At 33.6% G+C, this 26,278-nt stretch overlaps 5 protein-coding genes across 7 annotated transcripts in view; 2 read left to right on the forward strand and 3 right to left on the reverse strand.

The window, feature by feature from the left end:
- Positions 1 to 2,135: 2,135 nt before the first annotated feature.
- LOC111698078 (probable 39S ribosomal protein L24, mitochondrial) lies at positions 2,136 to 5,438 on the reverse strand. Its single transcript, XM_023468314.1, has 5 exons — positions 5,334 to 5,438; positions 4,846 to 4,936; positions 4,082 to 4,277; positions 3,646 to 3,875; positions 2,136 to 2,397 (listed from the first exon to the last, which is right to left on the reverse strand). The coding sequence occupies exons 1-5, from the start codon at positions 5,401 to 5,403 to the stop codon at positions 2,184 to 2,186; spliced, it is 801 nt and encodes a 266-aa protein (XP_023324082.1). The 5' UTR covers positions 5,404 to 5,438; the 3' UTR covers positions 2,136 to 2,183.
- A 6-nt stretch (positions 5,439 to 5,444) lies between these two features.
- Positions 5,445 to 10,007, reverse strand: LOC111698074 (zinc finger CCHC domain-containing protein 7). Its single transcript, XM_023468310.1, has 8 exons — positions 9,917 to 10,007; positions 9,438 to 9,584; positions 8,747 to 9,321; positions 8,102 to 8,217; positions 7,563 to 7,688; positions 6,986 to 7,058; positions 6,517 to 6,622; positions 5,445 to 6,268 (listed from the first exon to the last, which is right to left on the reverse strand). Exons 1-8 carry the CDS (start codon positions 9,956 to 9,958, stop codon positions 5,459 to 5,461), a joined length of 1,995 nt encoding a protein of 664 aa, XP_023324078.1. The 5' UTR covers positions 9,959 to 10,007; the 3' UTR covers positions 5,445 to 5,458.
- LOC111698080 (eukaryotic translation initiation factor 4E-binding protein 3) overlaps positions 9,961 to 26,278 on the reverse strand; it is a 21,919-nt gene continuing 5,601 nt past the window's right edge. The window contains exons 2-6 of the mRNA XM_023468316.1: positions 22,437 to 22,440; positions 16,709 to 16,715; positions 12,551 to 12,666; positions 11,047 to 11,169; positions 9,961 to 10,302 (exon numbers count right to left, since the gene is read on the reverse strand). Of these exons, the coding sequence (XP_023324084.1) occupies positions 10,193 to 10,302; positions 11,047 to 11,169; positions 12,551 to 12,659 (342 nt within the window). The 5' untranslated portion in view covers positions 12,660 to 12,666; positions 16,709 to 16,715; positions 22,437 to 22,440 and the 3' untranslated portion in view covers positions 9,961 to 10,192. The remainder of the gene's footprint in view (positions 10,303 to 11,046; positions 11,170 to 12,550; positions 12,667 to 16,708; positions 16,716 to 22,436; positions 22,441 to 26,278) is intronic.
- LOC111698075 (transcription initiation factor TFIID subunit 4) lies at positions 14,145 to 23,053 on the forward strand. Of its 3 annotated transcripts, none has more exons than XM_023468312.1 (14): positions 14,145 to 14,303; positions 14,656 to 14,755; positions 15,196 to 15,260; positions 15,553 to 15,760; positions 15,938 to 16,377; positions 16,832 to 16,961; positions 17,318 to 17,651; positions 17,918 to 17,979; positions 18,882 to 19,016; positions 19,837 to 19,950; positions 20,086 to 20,232; positions 20,842 to 20,945; positions 21,360 to 21,440; positions 21,793 to 23,053. In XM_023468312.1, exons 4-14 carry the CDS (start codon positions 15,569 to 15,571, stop codon positions 21,998 to 22,000), a joined length of 1,947 nt encoding a protein of 648 aa, XP_023324080.1. In that variant the 5' UTR covers positions 14,145 to 14,303; positions 14,656 to 14,755; positions 15,196 to 15,260; positions 15,553 to 15,568; the 3' UTR covers positions 22,001 to 23,053. The 3 variants fall into 3 exon arrangements, with proteins under 3 accessions (XP_023324080.1, XP_023324079.1, XP_023324081.1); XM_023468311.1 differs by having other exon boundaries at positions 14,656 to 14,742; XM_023468313.1 differs by having other exon boundaries at positions 14,656 to 14,730.
- Positions 24,773 to 26,278, forward strand: part of LOC111698079 (uncharacterized) — a 39,723-nt gene continuing 38,217 nt past the window's right edge. Inside the window, exon 1 of the mRNA XM_023468315.1 lies at positions 24,773 to 25,117. The gene's annotated coding sequence lies outside the window, so the exon portion shown is untranslated. The remainder of the gene's footprint in view (positions 25,118 to 26,278) is intronic.

The raw sequence follows: 26,278 nt of genomic DNA on the forward strand, positions 1-26,278 counted from the left end.
TCTAATTTTTCTAAAGGTTTTCAAAAAAAGTTATGGTAATCTTAAGATTTAAGGGTTGGGTTAGGCTACGACAATTTCTGTGGCCATAGTTTTCTACAATGACGATGCCCGTGCGTTAAAATGTATATATTAATTTTTAATTTAAATTGATTCATTTGGAAATAATTATTTTTATTTAGTTAATATATTTTAGTGTAAGTGGACTAAAAACCGGGCTGTGGAATGTTCAATCGGCTATTTGTCCAATCGATGTAGATATAGCTTGAAGTTTTCCAAATGTGATGTAAAGTGAAAATTTATCATATGAAGCAAAAGGTTATTATATTCGAAGATTATAAAACATATTCTATTTTAAAAGGATTAGAAAGATATTCTAGTTTCAAATCATGGATTAAGAAATACAGTCTAGTTTATATTCACGGAACAAGCTCAGGGTTCAAAAGAATTAAAGGGAGTGTTCGCGAAAAAAGAAAGGAGGTATAGGCTTACGGCGAAAAATAATGGCTTTTGATCGCTACTAATCTTACTTCTATCTGTTGCGTCTATAAGGAGAAAATTTTAAAAATGACTAACTGTAGAACTTAGCATTCATACAAATTAAAAAAGTTGCAATATACGACTCGTATCGTAAAATAATCAATTTAATTTCAAGCAAATCATTCCGATATTACAACCTAAATTAATTGATTATTTTTCGGCGCATTCAAATATAGCTAATATTTCATAATATTTGTTATTTGTTTTATATACAATGCACTTATGACGACTTGCATACAAAACGAACAAAAAATATTATGAAATATAACTATATACGAATGCGTCGAAAAATAATCGACGATCATAGGAACACGCTCTAGGTAAAATTCATGGATTTAGAAATACGATCTGTTTCAAAGTCATAGAAAAAGAAACACTAGTTTAAATTTAAGGATAAGGAAACATGCTCTGAGTCAAAATGAAGGACCAAGGAACACGCTACGAGTTAAAATGAAGAAACACGTTCTGGTTTTAAATCATTATTTTTAAATATGAAACACGTTCTGGTTTTAACTCATTATTATTAACTATGATACACGTTCTGGTTTTAAATCATTATTATTAAATATGAAACACGTTCTGGTTTTAACTCATTCATTATTAAATATGAAACACGTTCTGGTTTTAACTCATTATTATTAACTATGATACACGTTCTGGTTTTAACTCATTATTATTAACTATGATACACGTTCTGGTTTTAACTCATTATTATTATGATACACGTTCTGGTTTTAAATCATTATTATTAACTATGATACACGTTCTGGGTTTAACTCATTATTATTAACTATGATACACGTTCTGGTTATAAATCATTATTCATTTACTATGATACACGTTCTGGTTTTAGATCATTATTATTAACTATGATACACGTTCTGGTTTTAAATCATTATTCATTTACTATGATACACGTTCTGGTTTTAATCTTTGGATTAAGGAACAAGCTTTTGGAATTGAAGAATAAGGAAATTCAGTGATAAAAAAAACAAGAATTAGTTTTTATTTTATTATAATTGTTGCTTTTGTCAATACAAATCTACGCTATTGTTGTAATTCAGGGATTAAGGAACATGTTCTAATTGGAATCTATGTATTAAGGAATGCACTATTGATATGCCATAAATAATAAAGAAACACCATCTAGTTCAAATTAAAGTGTTACTTTACACACATTCTTCTGATACGACACACAACATGACTACAGTCAAGGAAATTGCAGAACAATGTTGTCAATTATAATTAAGCTTGAATGATACGACACACAACATGACTACAGTCAAGGAAATTGCAGAACAATGTTGTCAATTATAATTAAGCTTGAATGACGACTAGTTTATTGTAAACTTTAATCAAATTATATTCTTTTCATAAAAATTTGGCTTATAGTGTTGACTTAAATATATAAATAGTTACTACATATATATTAACTTATTTTAAGTTAACAATTAACAATACACAATGTACTCTCCTAGACTGTACAAAAACCCAGATTTCTATGTACAATATATACCTACAGTACACACCTTCGGTTCGGTAAACTTTACACACAGACACAACCGTGACGATTCCGCCCCCTGGTTTCAATAAGTCCGTTATTGATTCTAAATTTATTAAATAGATACAAATAACACATATTTGATTTAGTACCAATATGATTTCTTAGGTATTCTGTTCTCTTGTATTCCTAAACTCTCCATAATATCCATCTCAAATGTTCCTAGCTTAGGTTCGTATGTGATCTCTTCAACTGCTGCTGGAGCAGTATCTTTACTCTTATTAAGAACGTATCCAGACTTAGATTTGTAATCTATTGTTTCTTCCGCTTTCCCAGGCATAGGGATAATAGAACCAGACCTAAAGAATAATAACATTAAACTTTAATGGGAGTGTTCGCGAAAAATAAAAGGGGGTATAGGCTTAATGCAATAAAAAAGCGCTTTTGATCGCTACTAATCTTACTTCTATCTGTTGCGTCTGTAAGGAGAAAATTGTTAAAGACGTCTCATACCGAAGAACGTAGCGACCATGCAAATTGAGAAAATTGCAACATACGACTTAGACCGTAAAAAAATCTATTTAATTTCAAACAAATCATTCAGATATTACAACCTTTAGGCATCGATTATCTTTCGCCACATTTATATATAGTTGATTTTTCATAATATGTTTTAATTGTTATGATCTGAGAGTTACTAATAAAAACATTTATTCCTGTTTCGTGGATTTTTGGTAATGAAGATGACATTTTCATATTTTCCAGGAATGTTCGAAAACAAGTTGTAAGCTAAATATTATTTTAAAAAACAATATCAAAACTAGTGTGGAATATCAAATGTGACGAAAGATAATCGATGACTATAGGTTGTAATATCTGAATGATTTGTTTGAAATTAAATTGATTTTTTACGGTCTAAGTTGTATGTTGCAATTTTCTCAATTTGTATGGACGCCATGTTATTCAGTACGTATGAGACGTCTTTAACAATTTTCTCCTAATAGACGCAACAGATAGAAGTAAGATTAGTAGCGATCAAAAGCGCTTTTTTATCGCATTGAGCCTATACCCCCTTTCATTTTTCGCGAACACTCCCTTTAAAATAAATATCATCTGCTTTCGTAGTTGGCCTTAGAAGATTTAATAAACTAAAAGTATGTAACCCTAGATGGAAGATGGAAAAGAAAAGGCTGGAGATAAAAAAAATGGCATCAGTTTTAAGTTTTTTTTCCCCCCAAGAATAAAGTTCCTTTTAACACCTTTCACAAAGCAATAACTTTCGTTGTAGCTTTTGTCAATACAAATCTACCATTAAAGAAATTTTAAAACATATTTAAATCAGACAAATTAATGAGGTTGATAATAACAAAAAATTCTGAATTTATTCAGGTTTTCAATAAATGGATTTTTGCTGGTTAAAAAACCTTGTTAAGTTACTCGTTGATGATGATATTAATGTATTTTTTTGATTTTAACAAATTTTATTCATTTAACTAAATAAAGACTAAAGAGTAACGAGACTTTTTTATTTTGACAGAATCATACGAATGGGTTTTTAATTTGATCGAAAAGTATTCATCCCGTCATAAAATAATTTCATATCAAACCTGGCCGAGACACGAACTCGTTCACTGGCCTCTGTGTACATCCACTCAACCTCGGCAGGTTTCTCATCCGTTGGATCCACCAACTTTATATCCCGGGTGACTAGCAGGGGTTTCTCCTGCTTTATCATCATACCAGGGAAATCCTGGGACTCTCCCATAGTAACATATTTAGTGTTTAATCCTTCGACTGTAACCCAGTTACGCTCTTGTACTACCATGTTTATATAACCCTGAACATAAGATTCATTTATGATTTTTATATATAAATATACTAAATAGTTATTTGGACACATTTCATTGTACATGCTCTAATAATAAAGACCGAACCCACTTAAAAGAATAACCGGGAAAGAGTAGTTGTTAAGCTGGGAGCGCAGTTTAGTAGATTCATTTAATGTCAGAATTAAACTGTTACGTTTTCTAAAATACCACAAACCTGTTTTCCTTTATCTGGCCCCGTTAATATTTCCACCCTGTCTCCCCTGAACCACATCCAGTCCCTCTCCAGGATAGGTTCTACTATAGCTGTATCCTTGTACTGGAACGGAGGGTGCTCCGCCCAGTAGGAACTAGACCAAGGTCTCTCCAACCCATGATGCTGGATCTTCCAGGCTTTCATCTTAGGTATAAACCTGAAAACCAAGAGATTGACTCCTAGGTTTAAAGGGACAAACCGGCTATGTAAGGTAGTTGAACTGAGTATGCAGTGTCGTGGACAAATTCATTTGAGACATATAAAACTTTTTAAAGATCTGTAAAATCTGAGTTTGAGGGCAAAGTCGACGTTCAAAATCGTACTTTTGGGTGGATACGTTTTCAGAATTGCTTCTTTTTAATTATTAAATAACGACGACAGAAAATGTAAACAAAATCCTACAGTTAACTAATTAGTTGTTTAGGAAAATTAAATTGGGTGCGAAAAAAATTTCAAAAATCACAACTCTCCCACTATCCACTAAATTAAAAAGTAAAGATCACTAGGAAGATCTATTTTTCAAAACATGTAGATATGGATATCAAAATCCATTTCGAGTCTTTGGCTTATTTTTAGATATTGAAAAAAAATTTGTTTTAGAGCAGAAAAAAACTTAAGTGACAGACTCAACATTTTTCCCCGAAACCGTTTTTTTATGCATGTCTGATTTTTCTCAATTAAGTGCTCAATAGCTCAACCTTTGATGATAATTTTAATTAACTTACTCAGGACCCTCTGGTGCTTTATATTTAATTTTCGTAATTTTTCTAGTTATATATCTCTCCGGTAGATTACTGTAATCGGTTGTATATTTACCTAAATACAAGATTTTGTCATTATAAAATTTATCAATTAATTTTTTATTTATTTTATAAATTCCTAGAATTGTATAAAACACAAACTTTCCTTATGAAATAACCGTAAAAAATGTATAATTCTTTCATCAAAATACCACAATATACTTCTCCAAAAGCATCAGCGAAGATAGACAAAATATACCCTTTTTTGAGCATCGATATCTTATAACTGAAAACAAGAGGCGAATTCGTTTATTAGAAAGGAGGATTTGTTCTTAATTACATTGACTTTTTCTTCTGAAGATTTCCCAGTTACTTTACTATTTTCAATATGTATTATGCATTGACTATTGTATAATAGCTTTATAATGAAGCTTATGATTGTATAAAATATTTGACGACTAACGGACAGTTACCTAGACCACTATGTATTACAGCCGGGTCTCTAAACCCCCGACGCGCAAGGTTAAAACACGTCAATCGCATTTTTTTCTGAAAAAATTATCACAGATAAGTTTAAAGAAAACTAGACTTAATAAATTTATTTATTTAATTTCTTGCTATATTTATAGAAGGCGGGAAGATGAATATCTTCTTTTGGTTTATGTTTCTTCTTCGACCCTGTGGCTATGTTGTTTTTCACAGAATGCAATCGCTTTTTAGAAACCGCTGACAGGTCGACAAAATTCTGCTTCTGCTGTCGCATAACGGAATTGTAAAATTTCTGTCGCTTTTTTTCCTTTTTGCTTTTTCCAGAATTCTCAAAGGGAGAAAAAACGTTTTCAAAACTTTTTCTTTTATTAACTCTTCTGAACTCCTTCTCCTCCGCTTTCCGTTTTATCTTAACTATTTCCCGTTTCTCTTTCCTAGCCGTGTTATAGTTTGGTTTGGAGTGGATGTTATTAATGACATCCCGGAGATCTGTGGTTATTAAGGATTCCTCCCAGCTGGATGGAGTACTAGGTTCACTCCTGGAGTAGAACTTCTTACCGGAGTTACGACGTGGAGAATTGGAGTTAATGTCAGATTTTCTCTTCTTATCCGCGTACTTATCCCGTCTATTTCTCCTCGACTTCTCAGGGTTCGGTTCCTCCTCCTCCTCCTGCTCCTCTAGGACAGGGTCGAGTTTATTATATTTGAGGACCTTGAGAGATGTTTTAGGATACTCGGAGTACAAGTATCTTCTACATCCTTCCATCAGATGTCCTCTCCGACCACAGTTACAACACCAGAACAGGTTGGAGACCTTGATACTGTTTGTATCCTGGGGTAGATCTCCGTCTGTGGTCTGATGAAACCGTCTCCAGAGATCAGGACAATCTCGTTTCACATGACCGTTGAATCCACACTCCTAAATTTAAATTCAGTGATAACTTGCGTATTATTTTAATTCAAAATAAAAAAGAAAATGGATCCGGATCTAACGATAAATAGCAAATTTGAACTCAATAATTTTCGTTTTCTTTACTTTCTCCTGTTTTAGAATTCCAACGATATTTTTTATTGTGACCCCCTCCCCCTCCCCCCTCCTCTTTCACCATCTAAGATTATCATGAATGAAGGGTATATCAATGTGTTTTATCATGTAAATCATCTAACCTTGCAAGGAAGGGATTCCAGAGCTCTACAATGTCCACAAGAAGACTGAAACCCAAACCCAGGTTGTCCACACCGTAAGCAGGAGTTATCAGGACACCGTGTCTCCCTGTGATAAATAAACCGTAGAATTTTAGAAATAATTGAAGAAAAAAAATTTCAAATTCAAATATAAAAAAATAGTTCTAGAAAACAAAATTCCAATTTTTTAGCCTTTTGGTTCCTAAAATACAGCCAACTAATCCAGTCGTTTGGCCAGCTATTGCTATCATATATACAAATATACATTATATATATACAAATATACATTATATATATATATATATATATATATATATATATATATATATATATATATATATAAACATATAAATGTATATAAGCAAAGACAATTATTGCATAGAATTATGAATATAGTCTGAACAAAATAAAGACTCTGATGTCCAGATAAGAATTGTCCAAGAATACTTACTTGTGTCCCACAAGTCCACACATAAAACATTTTCCTTGTTTCAAGGGAGCAGAGCAATCACGAGCAAAATGTCCTAAAAACAAAAATAAAATAAAACCAAACTTAAAACTTGAGCTTGTTCAAGGATATTAAGTTGAGCAATATAAAAGTTTTCCCATAAGACTAAGCATTTCTTCTAAATAAAGCTTGCATTTTCAACAAAGAAATATTTTTTTTTAATAAACTTTTAACCAATATTTGCCCTTGCAGATTTATTTATTTTGGCTTTCATGGCTGAAATGTAAGGGATGATGAATAAACGAATAAAAACGATATTTTGGGAAAAGCCGTGTCTACGTAATACAATAATTTTCCAAGCAGTAAAATACTTATTGCTTGCTTATTTACTCTCTTTTTTTTCAGAACATTGGCGCAAAATGTTAGAATATCACAAGTGTATAGTCATTGTCATGTATGATCACTTTCTTTGTGGCAAAAAATAGAATTTTCTAGTTGTGAAGAAATATGCGAAAGTTCTAAGAATTAGTTTTCACAACAAGCACCCCTGATAACGTCACAGTTTTAGCGCTAGACTAACCTGTTTCACTACAATTGTTGCAACGTCCTTTATTATTAAAATATCTAGACCGATATTTGGTTTCTTGGTTGGTATCCGCTCTGTCTAATCTCCAGGTGCAAGGTATAGTCGGATCTGTTAGATCCTCTGAACAAAATAATAAATTTTAATTGGAACTTATCATCATGCAAGTTAAAGGATTACTGCAAAGGATGAGATTTAATGAATACCTAAAAACTATAAAATTGTAACGATCTCACGCTGAATTTAGTTTCCTGTCATGTTTGCGGTTTTAAAATGATATACTTAATGATTGGGCAATGAGAGAAAGAAGTTTCTTAGTATCCGATTACGAAATGACATATACTAAGAGAGAAATTGCTCACCATAATTAAGATCAAGGTTCCTATGATTTATCCGTGCATAAAATATCTTCATATCAAGGTTCCACATCAGGGACGGGATAATTAAAGGGCTTTGAGTTAATGACTAAATTAGCTGATTTAAACGATAAGTGTCCCTAAGTTCCGATTAAGATATGACATAAAGAAATTGCTTACCACAATTAAGGTCTAGGTTTCTATGATTTATCCGTGCATAAAAGATCTTCATATCAAGGTTCCATTTTCTGGGAAGATCCTGATCCAAATCCTCATGCTCCATGTCCTCCATAAAACTGCAATGATACTTGATTACGCCTTACTCTTTTAAAAACACATTTTTGTCATAAACGGATAAAAATATAGCTTAATGACAATAAAGAGAAAGTATAAGAGAAGTAGAAGTCTTCACTTAGGATACATTCCATATGGATTCGATTCCGGATCCGGAGCCGCAATAAAAATTGATCCGGATCCAACTGATCAATGAGATCACCAAGATACCTCAAATCGACACACGAGTTTTGCATTAAGAGAAAAGGTTAGAATGTATATTTTGAGTTGATATTTTGCCACATGGATCTGGATTCTTAACAATGGAGAGGTTACACAGAGAAAATAAAAAATCAGGGTTCTTCAACAATTCTAAGTTATGTTTAAGCAATGTTTGAATTTTTCGGAGAGTAATATGTTTGGGTCTCCCCCCCCCCTTGCACCTTCGCGCCGCGTCAATATTTTCTCATAAGATTATTGAATATGGAGGGGGGAGTATTTTGTACCAAAATATTTGCGTATTCACCAAAATATATTGTAATATAATTGTACCTAGAGATAGGATTCACAGGTTCGGAAACATTTAGAGTTAATCTAGATTCATCCAAGATCTCAACCGAATCATCCGAGGTGTTAGAATTATCACTGGAGTCATCAGACAGGAAATTATCTTCAAAATCCGAACCAAACTCTGCCACGTAGAAATCCTTTTTCCGTTTTCTCTTGGTGAAAACTGGTGCTTGCTTGAAGGATTTCTCTATTCCCGTGAGTCTACGCGGTTTAGACTTCTGCGTGCTCGGTTCACTGTCGGAGCTGATCGTGATGGTGTTCTCAAACTTCTCCTTCGAGTCGGACACAATGATGATCCCCTCGTCATCGGAGGTATCGGAGTCACTAGATTCGTATAACGGATTGGTTACTAGGTTTTTAGGGTCAGGGGTTGATGGTCGGGATTTATTTGTTCTATGTTGAGAGTTATCTGATCTAAGTTGTGATGTATCTGATATAGATTTAGAACTATCTGATCTAGGTTGGGATGTATCTGATCTAGGTTGGGAGGGTTTCGAAAAATCTGCCGAGGAAAGAAGATCATTGATTTGTCTTACTGCAAAGGAACTAGCTTTCGTCTAAAAATAGTTTCTGTTAGAACAAGAATCTGTTGCTTTATTTTATGATGAGTTTCGTGCCTACAAGACCAAAACCTACGATTTCACCATTCTATTAAAATGATATTTATCTATACCTTTTGTTCAGATTTACTGAAAAAATCTGTGGTTTCCTCGCTCTGGGACGGATCCAAGTTCTCTGGTTCTGGAGAATCCTGCTGGTAATGGATCTGAGAGTACAGATATGATTCAAGCTCAGCAGCGTCCTCAGAGTCACTCTCATCCTGAGATTGATTTTAAAAAATGTGTCATCAAACATATATACGCTTTCTGCTATATAAATAATCTTGTTGTACGCGAAACCATGTAAATTTTTTCTTTGTATAGCTTACAACCAAATATAGAATTATATAATTGGAGTATTTAAAATGAGATAACTACAGTTCATGAAAAGCAGACCAACATAATTCATTTAAGGAGTCTTCCTAATCTTGACGTTCACAATGGAAATAAGAACCAACTTCTAAGTAGATTAGAGGAGGGGTAAGGAAAGGAGGGACGGGATAATTTAACAACTTGTTCCCGGATGAGTAAATAAAAAATATTCTTGTAATACCTCTGAATGGTAGAAACCCTGTGTATGATGGTTATAAATCATGGTTTCTGAAAATAACAGTTCATGTAAATTTCATTTAATGGCACTATGTATGTATGTATGTATGTATATTGTTACATTGTATAAGGTGTAGGAAAATGAATGCCCAAAATCATAGAGAAAAAGTTCTGTGACCCACATAAAAAAAAATAATAAACCATAACTGGAAACATTTGTAAATAAATGTTGTTTTAAAGAATAAAATAGCAGGAAGCATTTTTTGGTTCTCACAGCCAGCTAGATATCCATAGAGAACTGATCGTCCTCGTCCTTGTTCTGCTCAACCTTCTTATCAACACTCGTCTTCTTCTTCTGGTCGTCCTTCGTCTTTAAATCAGTCGTCACACCTAAAATATTTTTAAAATGCTAAAGCAATTTTTATGTTAATTTTTATAATTACTGTTACTTAATTTCAGTGGTTTTCAGAGAAAATCTTTTCAAATCCCTTTCCTAGTTGTAAACTTAATTGTCAATTATAATTATTAACTACAGGGTGTCCAACATCAAATTAGACCGCGTCAATGGGTCTAATAAATTACGATTTGGGGGACAAATCAGAAAATTTTATAAGAATGAATCTGTTTGAAAAATTTAATAAGGCTATTAGAAATTTTATTTGCAAAAAAGGCTAGATTTGTAGAGTATTATGTGCGTATTTTAGCGTTAAAGATTGGAGATAATCTAATATGATAAGGAACGCTCTGCAGTAGATTTTTTTAAACTTAAAATTTTTTTTTTTGCCATTTCTTAAGGAAGTTAGCCTGTTTTAGTTAAAAATAAAACTTATCAAGTGCAAAGAATGACTTAAATTCCATACAATTAACTGTTACAATATCGATACACGCATAAATAAAACTAATGATGATACTAAAATTGTTATCGATTCTTGCAGATCTCATTTCGTATTAGCTCGTAAAAGTCTAAACTGAAGATAATGGTTAATTTTGATAATTCTGATGCAAAACAGCTTTAATCAATAATTTTCAAGTTCACAATAATAATGACATTTAAAATAAATCTTGACGGTACGATTTTAGCACACAAACACTTGAAGTTACATTTTTACGACAGAAAAAAAATTAATATCCTACCAGGAATACAAGGCATGTTATTTGGAGGCGTTTTAGCAAGAGGAGAGTTCCGCATGTTCATTAGAAAAGCTCTTTCGTAAACTATCTTTGTACCACCGGGCGTTGTTCCAAAAATAGTTCCACCTGAGCCAAACAACCAATATTTTGATTTGTTAAATGTCAGGTTTACAACGATGAACCCTGTATATATATTGCATATATATATATATTATAAGTAGTAATTTCTATTTCTATAATTATATGCATGATCATAACTAAAAACCACATTAACAAATCTACCTCAAATTTCAATTGGGAAACTTCAACAAATAGGAATAATAGCTTGGTTAAAAATGTCAAAATTGAGTTAGCTGACTTTTGAAGGGACAGTTTATATTTCCAGACAAAGCTGGGTTCTCAAGTAAGGGTGTGTAAAACAAATCGTATTTTCGTACTAGGTAACAAAAGTTCATTTAACAATAATCTTTCTATATGATTCAAACCAGTCAAACTAGTTCAAATCTAAGTTGAATAAGCGCGATAAGAAATTTATTATATTTATTTATAATGTTTGATTATCTTAAAACCAATAAGAATCTATGTGTCTCAAAAAATCTGAATAGCTAGCACAATTTTATTCATATTTTCTTTGCAAACCGACAGGTGTGGTGACTGGTGATTCCTGTGTATTTGAGCCACTTTATTCTAACGTTTTACAGCATCAAAATCATTTCTCAATTGCAATAAATTGTGTGAATCAGTAATAAACATGTACTGTATTCAGAATACTGATATTTATACATCATAAATCATTCTAGCTTATAGCATTTGCATTTGCACTGATTTTACACGACGATAAATTTTTTTAGGGCCGTAACTGGAAGCCTATGAACGTAGGGGGGCGGTTCTAGTAAAATTTAGTAATTATTACTGGTCACTAGCCTGATTTCGGAGATATAATATGTTTAACATAGATTTATCATCATGCTTATCACTTAGATTGACCTTAACTTTGACGTTTTCTGGTAAGCTTGAATTTCATGATGTTCATAACTTGCTTACACAATTATTTAAGTTTAAATTATCATTAAGTCATTCTATCTCTGTAGTTTTATATTGCATCAAGCATATATCCATACATCTCTGTTTTTGATAATACAAGTTATAGAGAGATTAATTCTAGCTTGATTACCACAAAATACACTCTAAAACAACCTTTCTGACCTATTTGTCACTGTACTATCTTTGAAAAATTAATGTATTGATTTATATTTGATCCTGAGGAATGAGTCACAGGTGGGGCAACCACCCATTCCGCCCCCCTCCCCTCGCTTACGGTCCTGCAGTTTAATCTTTGCTACATTTCTGTGAGAATTGGTTTTTTACAAACATGAACCTGTATGAACCTATAAAAGAGAAGCCAAAATATTTAACATAATATTCCGTTTCAGGATATAAAGAATTTCGGATACATTTTTAAATATATTTATATATGTGAAGATTTGTGTAATATTTGGTGTCTAGCCTGGTGTTGTACTGTAATCATCAGGCATATCATCCTCGTTATTGATAACAACTCGTCTAGGTATATCCTGACCGATAGTTGTAGCACGAGCCATGGGGGATGCAGACATCTTATCTGAAAGTACATGATACTGAAAACAGACAATCATAAAGCCTTGAATCCTTGCATGGGGTAAAATGCAGGTCATGTCACAAAGAACTTTAAACTTTGATATATGTTTCACACATGCTCAGATAAAGCTTTAAGGGTACCGTTCTGAATCGGACATGCAAAGGGTCACTTAAATTGGTAATTTCCTATCACACACACATGGATATAATTGGTCATGTGGCCGCAGCGTCCAGCCCCCTAGCCTGTCCTAGCCGCGGCGCTCGTAGCCTGTCCTAGCCGCAATTGATAGGAGGGGGGAGGGGGGATCCAAAATCCGTTACTAGGAAAGACCTTTACACTTAACCCCTTTAATACTCCACTTATAATAAACTGAACTTGGCTAAAACTCGATTTAGTATAATTATACAGTTAATATTTGAAAATTCCAGATTTCTAAAAGTTAAAAATCATTTCAAATTTACCACTCTAGGTTTCCGTTACATTGCACCTTTAATACTTGGCCTAATTTTCATATGAACCTGCATTTCACAAACGAAATACTCGGTAAATTCCTACACAGCGATTTTTGGACCCGCCCCCCTCTTATCAATTTTGTTCATGGATCTTTTCAAGTTCACAATAATAATGACATTTAAAATAAATCTTGACGGTACGATTTTAGCACACAAACACTTGAAGTAACATTTTTACGACAGAAAAAAAATTAATATCCTACCAGGAATACAAGGCATGTTATTTGGAGGCGTTTTAGCAAGAGGAGAGTTCCGCATGTTCATTAGAAAAGCNGGTCACACATGACCTAATAAATTGTCTTAAAAGATAGAGAATTATTAGTTATTTTTTTCAAAAATTGATTTCGTGCAGAAGAGTGGGCGGAGTATACGTCAAGTTTGTACTTAACAATTCCCCGCATTCTCATCCCCATTTTTAACGATATTATTGTCACCAGAAACGGATATATCACTGATCCCTGAACATTTTTTACGGGAAAAAATAAACTGCTAAAACAAATACTAACAAAATTTATAATTTCACTGATAAAAAATACATTAACGACAATTAATTGCACCACGTGTTTACGCCTTCAGAATATATTGCGCACTATACTAGTAACTATTACTTCTTTCTGCTTTTCTGCTAGAATGGTGTACTTCAAAAACCGGTTTTGGAGTGCGTCGGACCGGTACCTGAGGGTACACACCTGCAGACATAAGTAGAAACCTACTTAAGGATATTTTACACAAGAAGAATTTCAATTCTCTAAATATTTTTTATCCTTGTCCATTTGACATGTTTGAAGAATTTTTGGTTTAGGTGTTTGTAAGAAAATACGATTTTGTTGTAGATTTAGAAAGCATTTAGTCGAAAAATGACGAATTGTTGATTTTGACTGTTATAATGGCTGCTAGTCTGTTCCTGGGAAAGTCTAAATACACGGAAAATCATTCAGTGTATCACCCCCACCGTACTCCGACGGTTGAGTCTGGGGCAATTTCAAGATGGCTGACAATGAGGCCGCACGAAATCTTCTCTTGAAGTGATAACGGATAAATATCGTGAAATTTTGATAGATTGGTGAAATTTTGAGTGAAATTGTGATCAGGAGATTTTCAAGTTTCTATTGAATGTATTTTTTCCTGATGTAAATTTGTATTGACGTGTAAAATACACAATTATAATCGTGTTACCCAACCCTTAAGCTATAAAATATAACTATTGTTCGGTTTTAAAAATGAACCCATTATTTTCTTGTTAATTGTTATCAAGTAAATTTATCCTTAGTTGCCTTCGGTCGTTACACATTTTTTAGCTCCCAGTTCAGATTTTCTATCATGTAAAATAATTCTTGCTATTTGAGTCTTGAATTCCCATGTGGTTTGTTTTTTATCACACAGAATTACTCCGTTTAAACCATTTTAATGTGAGCGGCGCGCGTTTATTTATTTTATTTACATTCTAATTCGCGACACAAGGTTATCAGTGGTTTGTTTCAGAAGTATACATTGAAGAATAAAGAGATGCTGAAATGAAATGGAATATTTGGTTTGGTGACATTATCCAAGTTCTGGGTGTGTACTCAGGTTGATTTTTAAGGTTTCTAATTAATTCTGGTAGTTTTTTGTCAGAATGCAATTTAAACGTATCTAAATTCTAGGTTGTTTCCTAGAAAAGGATTTTTGGTCTCTCACGCCCCTCCCCTTCTCCTTACATCTGAAATTTTACATGAAATGTTTAATAAGTGGCCGCAGCGCCCGGCCTCCTGGCCCGTTATATCCGCAACGTTCCCTTGCCGCAGCACTCGGTCCAATAAGTGTCTTAACCTTATCTAACCCGACCTGAAATAATACAAATTACATGTACAGTTTTTGGTGAAGGAAGGGGGTGCAAAAATCCTTCTCTAAGACTGAGCCAATCCTTACAGGTTTTTTTTGGGATATTTTTGATTTTGCTTATGTGATTCTATTCTATGATTGTCATAATAGATTTTCATTCCTGTTCTTGCATTGAGAATTTTAATCAATGTTTGATTGCAGGGACTTAATCAAACCTCAGATAATTTACGAAGAAGAGGTTCTGGTACAGTAGTTTTCTTTAGAAGGTATGTTATGTATTCTTATTTGACTAGTTTCCTCATTTTCTGGGGTGGAGTAGTGTACGCATGCAATTTGCATACAAGGGTGCTTATATTCTATTGTTTAAATTTCCTGGGCCTCATGGACCTTATCCAATCTTCTTTATTCTTATGTTCCCCCTAATTTTACACAAATTATTTTAAATTTTCCACACCAAGTTTTTAAAATTGTTACATCTTGATATATTATCGCGTTTTGCAGATTTCATGGAATAAGATACAAGAAGAATCTAGGAATTACAATATGTTTCTATTCTAGCCAGATACAGTTGACAATGGCGTCTGGCGGTCAACGTATTGTTCAGACAGGACAGGGTCCGATCATGGTAGCACGGCCGCAGGGTCAGCCTGTTCAGGTGTTGCCTGGAGCTCAGCTCGTCCGAACCTCGGGCATAATGGTCGGAGGACATCGTCCGACCGGTCCTATGCAAAACCAGATGATCAGACCACAGCCTGGGATGCAAACTGTAAGTAGTTTTTATCTGTAAATTATATTCTATATTTTGAACAATTTTTTCTAAATTGTTAAAGATTTTACCCATTATAGAGAGTGAATTCGCAAAAGCCTTGTCAATTGCTTGAACTGATTTGTAAAAGGATGTTCGAGTTTTCTTTTTCAAATAAAACCTATTTGAATTTTTCAGATTCCTTCCACGAGCGCCGGGGTACAGAACATAGTGATCCGACAGAACGGTAGCAGACCCGGTCAACCCGGAGCACAGATAACAGTTCCTCTAGCAACCCTACAGGGTCTCCAGGCCGGCCAGGGTATACCCACCGGGCAGCCCGGTCATCTTCTAGTGAAAACAGAGACAGGACAATATCAAATATTACGAGTTGGACCACCGGGACCACAATCAAACATTTCAACTGTTCCACAGCCCGTCACAACTGTCATGAGACCCACTGCTGTAGCTGTGACATCTGTGCAAGCGATGCGTACAACAGCGCCGATGGTGCATCAAATGCGTCAGCCAACCATGCCAACAGTTGTCCGATCTGTTGCACAGCCGACAGCGGTGAGTTCGCCTCAACCACAGCAGTCGCAACCACAGGCAACAGCTACTTCAGCTGCTGCTGCTAGGTATTATTTTTATATTTATAGAAGTAATCTATATTGCGTAGGTACGTCTGATCATATCTTACGAACTCCTTGACCGATTTGCATCAAATTTTGATTTATGAACTTGCTACAACCATGAGAATGTACTCAGTTTAAAGTTGAGTGGGTTGAATTTTTGTAAAAACATACAAAACAAGGTAATGTGAACTAAACCCTTAGAATTCTAATATAGACCTTGTACAGTCATGTATCATCTTCAAGAGTAAATTCATGTAGGTCGATTTTGAACAAATTGTTTTTTTCATCTTGACCACAATAATCAATTTTGTAATATTTTTTCAAATTGTGGAAGCTTGTAGCTTAACTTTATCTGATTTCGTTCAAGAATTCACAGGTTCAGATTTCCCAGGAATTAAAATTAGAATCTGAAATGGACAGGTTCGACCTTCTGTTACGATAATTCTGATTATTTTAGTAACAGTATGGGTCAGCAGATGACGCCTGATACAGCTAAGATCAAATGTAAAAACTTTTTGGCAACTCTACTACGGCTGGCGAGTGATCAACCCGAGGGAGTCGCCAAGAATGTTCGAGCTTTAATTCAGGTTAGACCTGCTTCGATGTATGATGTGGTGTGGCTTCTTGAAGATCATATCTTGTATATTCCTCTTACAGATTATTTTTTTCTATGTGGAGCATTTGATATTACAAGAATATTTTTTTTCTGAATTTCGGCCGCCCCTCGTCCATAACCTTAAAGGGTAGGTGTATCAGGGAAACCTTTTTTAACAGAAATAACTTTTCCTCCTTATTTAAAGAATTATCATTTCTAAAACTTGTATGTCCCTCTTCATTCAAGCCCTTGATACGATGATTCTCTCACCCAAAAAAAAACCACAAATAATTCACCAAATTTTTTTCTTGTTTATATTTCTTCAGTGTCTTGAAATCTTTTGTTCAGGGTTTGATAGACGGACGTGTTGAACCTGAAATTTTCACAACAAAGTTGCAGAAAGAATTAAACTCATCTCCTCAACCCTGCCTTGTTCCTTTCCTCAAGAAAAGCCTTCCATATCTTCAGCACTCACTAGCCACACTAGAGCTTAGCATAGAGGGGGTCCGACCACCACCGTTAAACGCTGTGGGGAAACTTCCGCCGGCGGTAACCGCCGGTCCCCCGACCCAGCTTAGAATAAACACTCCTGCTCCAGGTGGTATTGGAACTATATCCCGACCTGTTGCTCCTTTTGTGAACCGACCTATTACTCCAATTCGGTCTACTTACACCCGTCCAGGTAACCTTCACTCTCAAGATCAATAATTTAGATAATTTCTTCATAATTTTTATAATTTAAATAATCTAATCCAATTAGTAAGTTTTCATCCGAAATCTCTCTATTGGTTTCTAAATAAATTGAACTTTACAGTTTTCTAATTGCATTATATTCATGTTAGAGTTTTCTAATCGCATGAGTTTTCTAATTGTATTATTTTATTCTAGAGTTTTCTAATTGTATTATTTTTATTCTAGAGTTTTCTAATTGTATTATTTTTATTCTAGAGTTTTCTAATGTATCTTCCATGAGTAGCAGTAGACCAGGATTCTCTATGCCTCAACCCCAGGTATATTTTATCCGAGTATTTTGGCGCCGTTCAGATTTTTTTTATTGAGACCTTTTAAACATCTAGGTATTAATTCCCCTCTGATGTTTAATCAATTGCTTATTATATATTTTCCATCAAGTCATTTTAAAGAATGTTTCTGCAAACTGTTGAAATTACACATTTTTTTGTTTTAAGTCTCAAATAACCCGTAAAATTTCTGTGTTTTTAAATATGTACAAGGTACATCTTGTATATTTTCTATTTTGTCATATCTGTTCGGTTCCATAGTAGTAAACCTATCGTGTAAGAATTCCCATTATTACACGGTTCAGGAGAAAAAATTTCCAATATTGTTCGCTTCCTAGCGTTTAAGAACGGTAGGTATATAATTTTTATTCTTTAACGTTCAGACCGTGTAAGAACGGAAATTGTTACACGGTCAGAGCGTGAAGGAATGTATATTCTTACACGCTCCAAGCATTAAAGAATATGATAATCTTATGAGGAAAAAATGTAATAATGGAAGTTCTCATAAGATTATCGTATTCTTCTAGTTTTTCTTTCGCTCGAAATTAACCAAGGAATTACTCTACATTAACCTTTGCTGTCTTCTTATATCCTTAAATCTTCAGCTTACAGAGGGTAAACAGTAAACACCTATTTTTTTTTGCTTTTAAATCTTTAATGTCAATTCAGCACTGAAAAGTGCCTTATTATGGCAACATTGTATGAATTTGGTCGTGTGCTGAAACCTATATAATAATAATACAAATTGTCCCAAGATGCAAAACCGAGGTACATAATACATATAGTGAGGACCTCCAATCTGAAACTTGAAAGCTGATAATAAATCCCCCCATTTTGATAAGCACCTCCTCTTATACTCTACGAACTATCCCTTTAATTTTTTTTTAATTTAGTCCAACCTGTCCAATAGTTCTCAACCTGTGATAAGAGACAAGAAGTCCGCTGGTAATAGTTACTCGGCGGCCGGTGACGACGATATTAACGATGTTGCCGCTATGGGCGGAGTAAATCTTCAAGAGGAGGCTAATGTAAGTGTACTCTACTTTATTCAAACCAGAGAGACTGGATTTTATGAATATCAAGAAGTTGTAAATTTATTTTTTCTTGTTAAAATACTTCTCTTGACTACAGTCGATATGAAATTCAACTATTCATATCCAGTTCAATTACTTCTTGCTTTTCATTTTTGCCTCTCTCGTGTGTTTTTAAATAGTTTTCGTTTATACTCTTCTTGTGTTTTAAGAACTTATGAACAAAGATGTTTTCCTTGTCTGAAGTTTCCATGAGAATTTAACTCTGCATTATATAACATGTTTTTCCGCTCATTCTTCTTTTATGTTTTCTTCTTGTCGTTGATGTTACTTGGTGAGAACTTGAGACTGCAGTCTGAAGAATAGTTCATGTCTGAACTATCCTTAATTTATCTTAAATTTCTTCCTCCAGATATCTTATGCTTAGAATTCATTCCATTCTTATTATAAGGAACAGGATCAGAAATTTTTTTGAGTGGGTTTTTTTGGGCTGGGTTTTTTCATGCCAACCCTGGTATTTTTGGGATATTTTGTTGCATGGATCCGGATCCGAGAATCGTATATTTTTTATTATCTGCAAACTATTGAGAATCCAGATCCTATGCTACACTGCTTACAAGTAAACGCTTATATTATTCTGTCAATTAATTTTTTTATATTCTAAACGGATTTAATATTCATAAGATTTTTGTAGAAAGAGGGTCGACCAGTTTCTTATAAACACTCCTAGCATGAAAAGTTGGAAATTTACGATACTAAAAGACATTTAAACTGAACATTTTGTTTTAAATCCAAATTGATTTTTTTATATTTTCAGCGAATTCTTGGGTCTACGGACAATGTTGGAACTGTGATAAGATCTTGTAAAGATGAAACCTTCCTTCAAACTGGGTTATTGCATCAGAAAATATCTAGAATTTGTAAAGAAAAGGTAATATTTAGAAACTAGATCCGGTCTGGAAATTGAGTATGGGGGTATGGATAAACGCAAGGTTAAGATGTTAAGAAGTGTATCAAATACCAGTCTGTTTAAAACTTCTCCAGGATTGATAATGGTATTGTTCAGGGTTTGGAACCTCCTTCTGCCGAGGTGATTGGTTTAGTTTCTCACGCTACTCAGGATAGACTCAAGACTCTAGTATCCAAACTATCCGTCATAGCAGAGCACAGGCTGGATATCATTAAAACGGAAGGACCCTACGAAGTTACCGATGTAAGCATTTCTTTAATTTTTATTTTACATTATACTAGCTTGGGAACCCAGCTTATAGTTACTCCCCCCGTTTACCTGCACTAAATTTTCGCTATACAAGTCGACCCACTCAACTTAGAATCTCAAATCCTAGCGAAGAACATTTCCGTGGTTCTCCTGAGTGCCCCAATCAAAACTTGAGGCAAATCGGTCTATGGGTTTCTGCGTTATGATCGGCCTAACAAATATCCAAAGAGAGATTACAACTTTATAGATATAGATGTGTTTAACATTTTTCAGGTTTTCCAAAAGAAAAAGAAAAGAATTTACTGTGTAAAACTCTGATAAATATTATTTTAGCAAAAACTTTGTTTTCTTAAAAACCTCTTGAAAACATATTCCGCATTTATCCCAAATTCAAGCCACCCTCTCTCATTTTAATAAAATATGTTTTTGGGATCGAATTTAATGAACTTGAACTCTAGGGCTGAACTATCTAACGCCGGTTCAAATCCTGAATTACTGATTTAAAGTTTATCATTGATTCAGCATTTGAACCGGCGTTATGTAGTTCAGTGTCCTCGACAATTCATCGAATTCTGTCCATGATTTAAGAAACATATGTTCTAGGATATAAAAGGTCAAATACGGTTCCTGGAGGACCTGGATAAGATGGAAAAGAAGCGACAGGAAGAAATGGAAAGAGAGATGCTAATCCGAGCAGCAAAATCTAGGTATTTAGACGTAACGAACTTGACTCTGATACAATCCGTCTCGGGCGAAACTATACAGAGTGGTTGACTCTTGAACTGCAGATGTATCTAACTAATAAATGTTTATTGATGTATTTTTTACCCTGGCCGACCCTTACCCTTTAACGTACCGTCCTGTTCTACTCGATTAACCTGTTTTACAAAGTTGATGAACAAATTTTAGGCGGGTTACATCTTTGTGATAAAGTAATATTTGCGAGTATTTTCTCTTCGAAGGAATTCCGATACAGAACACGCTTTAATTCACGTTTACGAATAAACGGAATAAACAAAGTATAAGACTATGTTTACTGAATGTTTCGGACATAAAACTATTTTGAATGAGTTTGTTTGGTGATAGGTTACAATTCGTTATCTAATCGTTTAATTATTTAGAACAAAAACGGATGATCCGGAGAAAGAAAAGATGAAAGCCAAAGCTAAGGAGTTGCAACGAATAGAACAAGAACAACAAAGGTAAACCACTGATAGTCCTCAGATCAGAACGGGCTAATCCAGATTTCCTTTGGCGCGGATAGATTTATGTCGTCGGATATAGTTACCGCTTTTTTATATTTTTTGATTCTCTCTTGGTGGATTTTCAAATTAGAATTTAATTCTCTGGATACCGAAATCAGTCTATGTAGGTCTAATGTAAGCCTCAGAAATTTTAATTCTATTATTCTCTCTAAACCTTCCAAATCCCGACCAGGACTTAAAATAAAGTTTGTATTGTTATATTGAGGTTGGATAGAATAGAATCAACTCTGTATTGTATCCAAGATTTATAGACCAATTTTACCTTAAAAGTAAATATTTTATATTTCAGACATTCAGAAGCCAACGCGACTGCCCTAGCTGCTATTGGTGGACCTAAAAGTAAAAAGTTTAAGTTTGACGATAATAATAAAGTCGGGAGCTCTGTGCCTATGAGACCAAGAACTAAAAGGGTCCATTTACGTGACGTGATTTTTTTAATGGAACAGGAAAAAGATTTAAGACACAGTCCGCTCTTGTTCAGATCATACTGCAGTTAATTACTGAGTTATTTGTTAATCAAACTATCCTAAAGAAGGGTTTCTTCTTGAGACGGATCTTTCAGACCACCAATAGAGTTCTTCAACCAACCTGGTCCCAGGTTCCTGCTTGGATTAATCTTTCAGACAGGCTGGAGTAAGATTATAGATTGGGAGTTATTTAAACCAACCTGGAGTTATCAGACCAGCCTGGAGTATGGTTCCAGCTTGGGATGGAGTTATCAAGACTAGCCTGGAGTATGGTTCCAGCTTGGGACGAAGCTAACAGACAAGCCTTGAGTATGATTCTAGCTTGGGTAGATCTTTCAGACTAGTCTGGAGTAAGCTTCTATCTTGAGATGGATACATCTAACCAATTTGGATTATGATTCCAGCTTGGGAGTAAATTATCAAGCTAACCTGGGCATGGTTCCAGCTTGGGATAAAATTATCAAACAAGTCTGGAGTATTGTTCCAGCTTGGGATAAGTTATCAAACCAACCTGAAGTATAGTTCTAGCTTGGGATAAGTTATCAAACCAACCTGGAGTATTGTTCCAGCTTGGGATAAGTTATGAAATCAACCTGGAGTATGGTTCTAGCTTGGGATAAGTTATCAAACCAACCTGGAGTATGATTTTAGCTTGGGATAGCGGTATTAAACCAGCTGGGAGTAAAGTTCCAGCTTGGGATAGAATTACCAAACAAACCTGGAGTATGATTTCAGCTTGGAATAAGGTTATCAAACCAACCTGGAGTAAGGTTCTACCTTGGTATTAAGATTTTAGTGAAGATAAAACCAACGAAGGAAGCTTGAATGGTTTGAAACCAAGTGCCTGAAATGTGTACTGTATATGTACTGTGTGACGGGAACCAGATTATAAACTACTGTACGGATGTGTCAATTCTTACTTAACGATGCAACTGTAGACGGTCTTCAATATCCAAATTTCTCAGAATCAAAATATAGACAAACAAAAATTTATTTTTCTTAAACTCAAAAATATAAATTATCAAGTCTGTACCTAGCATATCTGTGTATTGTAGATCAGTTCACATACAACCCCCCTTTCTTTAAAAAAATATCAGACAATTTTTAACTTTATACAAATTGCCATGTTTTGTTCTTAGGATAAAAGTTTAGGCTCCGCGGTTGAATCTGATGATTTTGTAAATAATAAAAAAGTTTTCAAGAATTGTTGAAGATAAAGTTTATATTTTGATTCTGGTTGTTGATCCCATGTACCTGAATATGTATGATTTTAAGTCTACCTGTACATTTCTTTTATTCTGTCTTCTTCAAATATTTTTTTATAATTAATGTTTTCTTTTCAAAATTTGGGAACCTAGAGATGTGATAGTTCCCTCTTTGTTCCAACTTATTTAAGATCTCAACTAATTTGTTAATATTTTTCTCCTCTCCGTTCCTTGATTAATCTTAGTTTTTATATTTATTTTATTCTTCGACTAGGTTTATTTAGCTTAGCAGTATACGCGGTTTTTCTTAATTTTTCATTTAGTTTAATACAAATATCAATTTCATTCAGAATTCGCTGTACTATAATTATTATTTAATGATCGCCTTATAATCTGTTCTGTTAAGAAATTATGCAACCTAATATAAATACACGAGTAAACAAATTTATTTAGATAATGTTTGAAATGATAATTAGGCATTTTAAAATGTGTTTTGCATCGCATTATTTAATGATAATGCTTTAAGACCTCCTCAGTGAAAATCAAATTATGAAATAAAATCGTATATGGAAACCTAAAGGAAGATTGGATACAAAAAATTGGTTTTTTATGTCTAATATTATAAATAATCCCTGTCGTCTTTGTGTTTTAAAAACATTGGCTAATTAAATATATTTTTCCTGAAGTTTGGTTTGTGAAGTAAGGTAGAAACTTAAGTTTATACTGAAGTACTACAGCTCGAAATTTTGGAATTCCTAGAGCTTTAAAACTTCTGAAAGAAAACCTGTCCAAGAATAATTTTTTAACCGCTGATGTTAAGAAGGAAAAAAATTGGAATTTTTGGATTGTTTAAAAAAATTATTCTGAAAAGGAATTGAGTTTTGTCAGAATTCATAGTTTGAAATATCTAAAGTCGACGACATTGGGTTGCAAAAAATCTGAGTTTGTGACAAACCCGGTAACCCATGGAAAACTTATTTCCAGAAAATGGGCCAAATCCAAGTTCAGTGTGAACATTTATCCCGTGAAACTAGAAAACTAAAGCTCTCCGGTAAAATCGCATAATAATAGTTGAGGGGGACTAAAATATGATTTTTCAAAATACTGTCATGTATTCCAGACACTTCTTTGTAGCAGGTCTACACCATTTTAATACAATTTTAGACATGAAAAGCAATGTTTTGACACTTGCCGATATTTATTAATATATTTTGATTGGACTAGGACATTAAAAACTATTATATATTTGAAAGGAAAACAATATTTGCGTTTTTCCCTTTAATTATACATTATAGAACTAAATGCGCATTTATTTTTGTTAACTAATAATTATAAATACTTCAGTATTGGTTATCATGTCTAATATAGTGTTTAAACGGTGAAAACTATGAACTGCTCTAGGACACCGGCACCATCCATCCAGACTGCACAACATTTCGCTGAGTGCGGTGAGAGTTAGAGGGTTGTCATGTACAGAAACATTTTATTTAACTTCGAAATCTCTACAGGCAGTAGGGTATTGTTGTGAATTGAACATACCATTCTGTAACTGAAGGATGAAAATCTAATTAATATCAGACCTGTTAAACCTAATCAATTTTGTTTTCAAGAGAATTCAAAATGAGGTTTCATAAATATCTTGTATAATTATCTGGTCGGAGGATTAGTGGTGTGGTATATTGCCTACCTGGAGTACAAAGATGAAGATAATGTAGGATGAGCTGGGTTGCAAACTATAGACCCTCCTGAGACCAGGAGACATGAAACATGAACCATTCTCAACCTTAAACCCTGTGCTACACCTTACTCCGGTAGGCGGAGGTTAACACTGGATATATCGGACCTCCGGAGATACCTTAAAATTCAGTAGATTGTAGATATTCTTTCATGCGGTTACATTGTCCGTCATATTGTGTACAGTGAATACTTTCCGGCTTTTCATGTAAATACATGTACATTATGATTTATGTGTTCATAATTGTTCATATTTTAATATTAATATCCATAAAATGTTACATATTGATAGATAATTCATAACAGTTTAATCTTTTAAAATATTGCTTATATTTATGTACATACAGTCATATAAGGTGCAACATGTCGTTTTCTAAGAATTTTATCGTTTTTCTCGTATTTTAACATTTTTATAATCAACAAAATAATGTGTCAAACACAATAACAAATTATATAATATGTTCGCTTGAGAGCAATAATAAAAACACATTTTAAAGGGACAGACCGGCTATGTAAGGTAGTTTAACTGAGTATGCAGTGTTGTAGACAAATTCTTTAGGATTCATAAAAAACTTTTTACAGATCCGTAAATCCTAAGTTTGAGCACAAAGTCGACGTTCAAAATCGTACTTTTGGGTGGATACGTTTTCAGAATTGTTTTTTAATTATTGAATAAGGACGACAAAAAATGTAAACAAAATTCTACAGTAAAGTAATTAGTGGTTTAGGCACAGGTTGAGTAAATAAAAATTAACTTATCATTGAAAATAGTAATCTTATTCAATCATTAGTTTATATAAACTCTCATAAATCACAAAGATTTTTTGGAATTTTTATTATAAAGACGACATTTGAAGAATTTGAAGAAATCTGCGAACAAATTCATAGAAAATAAGAAATTCAATATTATGATAAAAAAGGAAAAAATTAATTTTAACTTCGATTATTTCTTTTGAGAAATATGTTCTTAAACATCTAATTAGTTAACTATAGAATTTTTACTATATTTTTCGTCGTCGTTATTTAACAATTTAAAAAAACGATTCTGAAAAAAACGTACCCACCCAAATTCATGATTTTGAACGCGCTCAAACTCTGTATATTATACATCTTGGTAAAGTTTTATATGTCTTAAATGCATCCTAAAGAATTTGTCCAGAACACTGCATACTCAGTTTAACTACCTAACATAGCCAGTCTGTCCCTTTTAAATAGATTATTTTTTTGATATTTTACTCAATATTTTTTTAGTATCTAAAAATATTGACGAACAAAATTTTTATAAAAGCATAAAATATTTATAGTGGAAAGAAGAAAACATGATTCCATTAATTAAGTTTCTAAATTGGAGGGCGGTGGGGGGGGGGTT

This window comes from Eurytemora carolleeae, unplaced genomic scaffold (assembly GCF_000591075.1).
Source record: "Eurytemora carolleeae unplaced genomic scaffold, Eaff_2.0 scaffold64, whole genome shotgun sequence".
Classification (NCBI taxonomy): Eukaryota; Metazoa; Arthropoda; class Copepoda; order Calanoida; family Temoridae; genus Eurytemora; species Eurytemora carolleeae.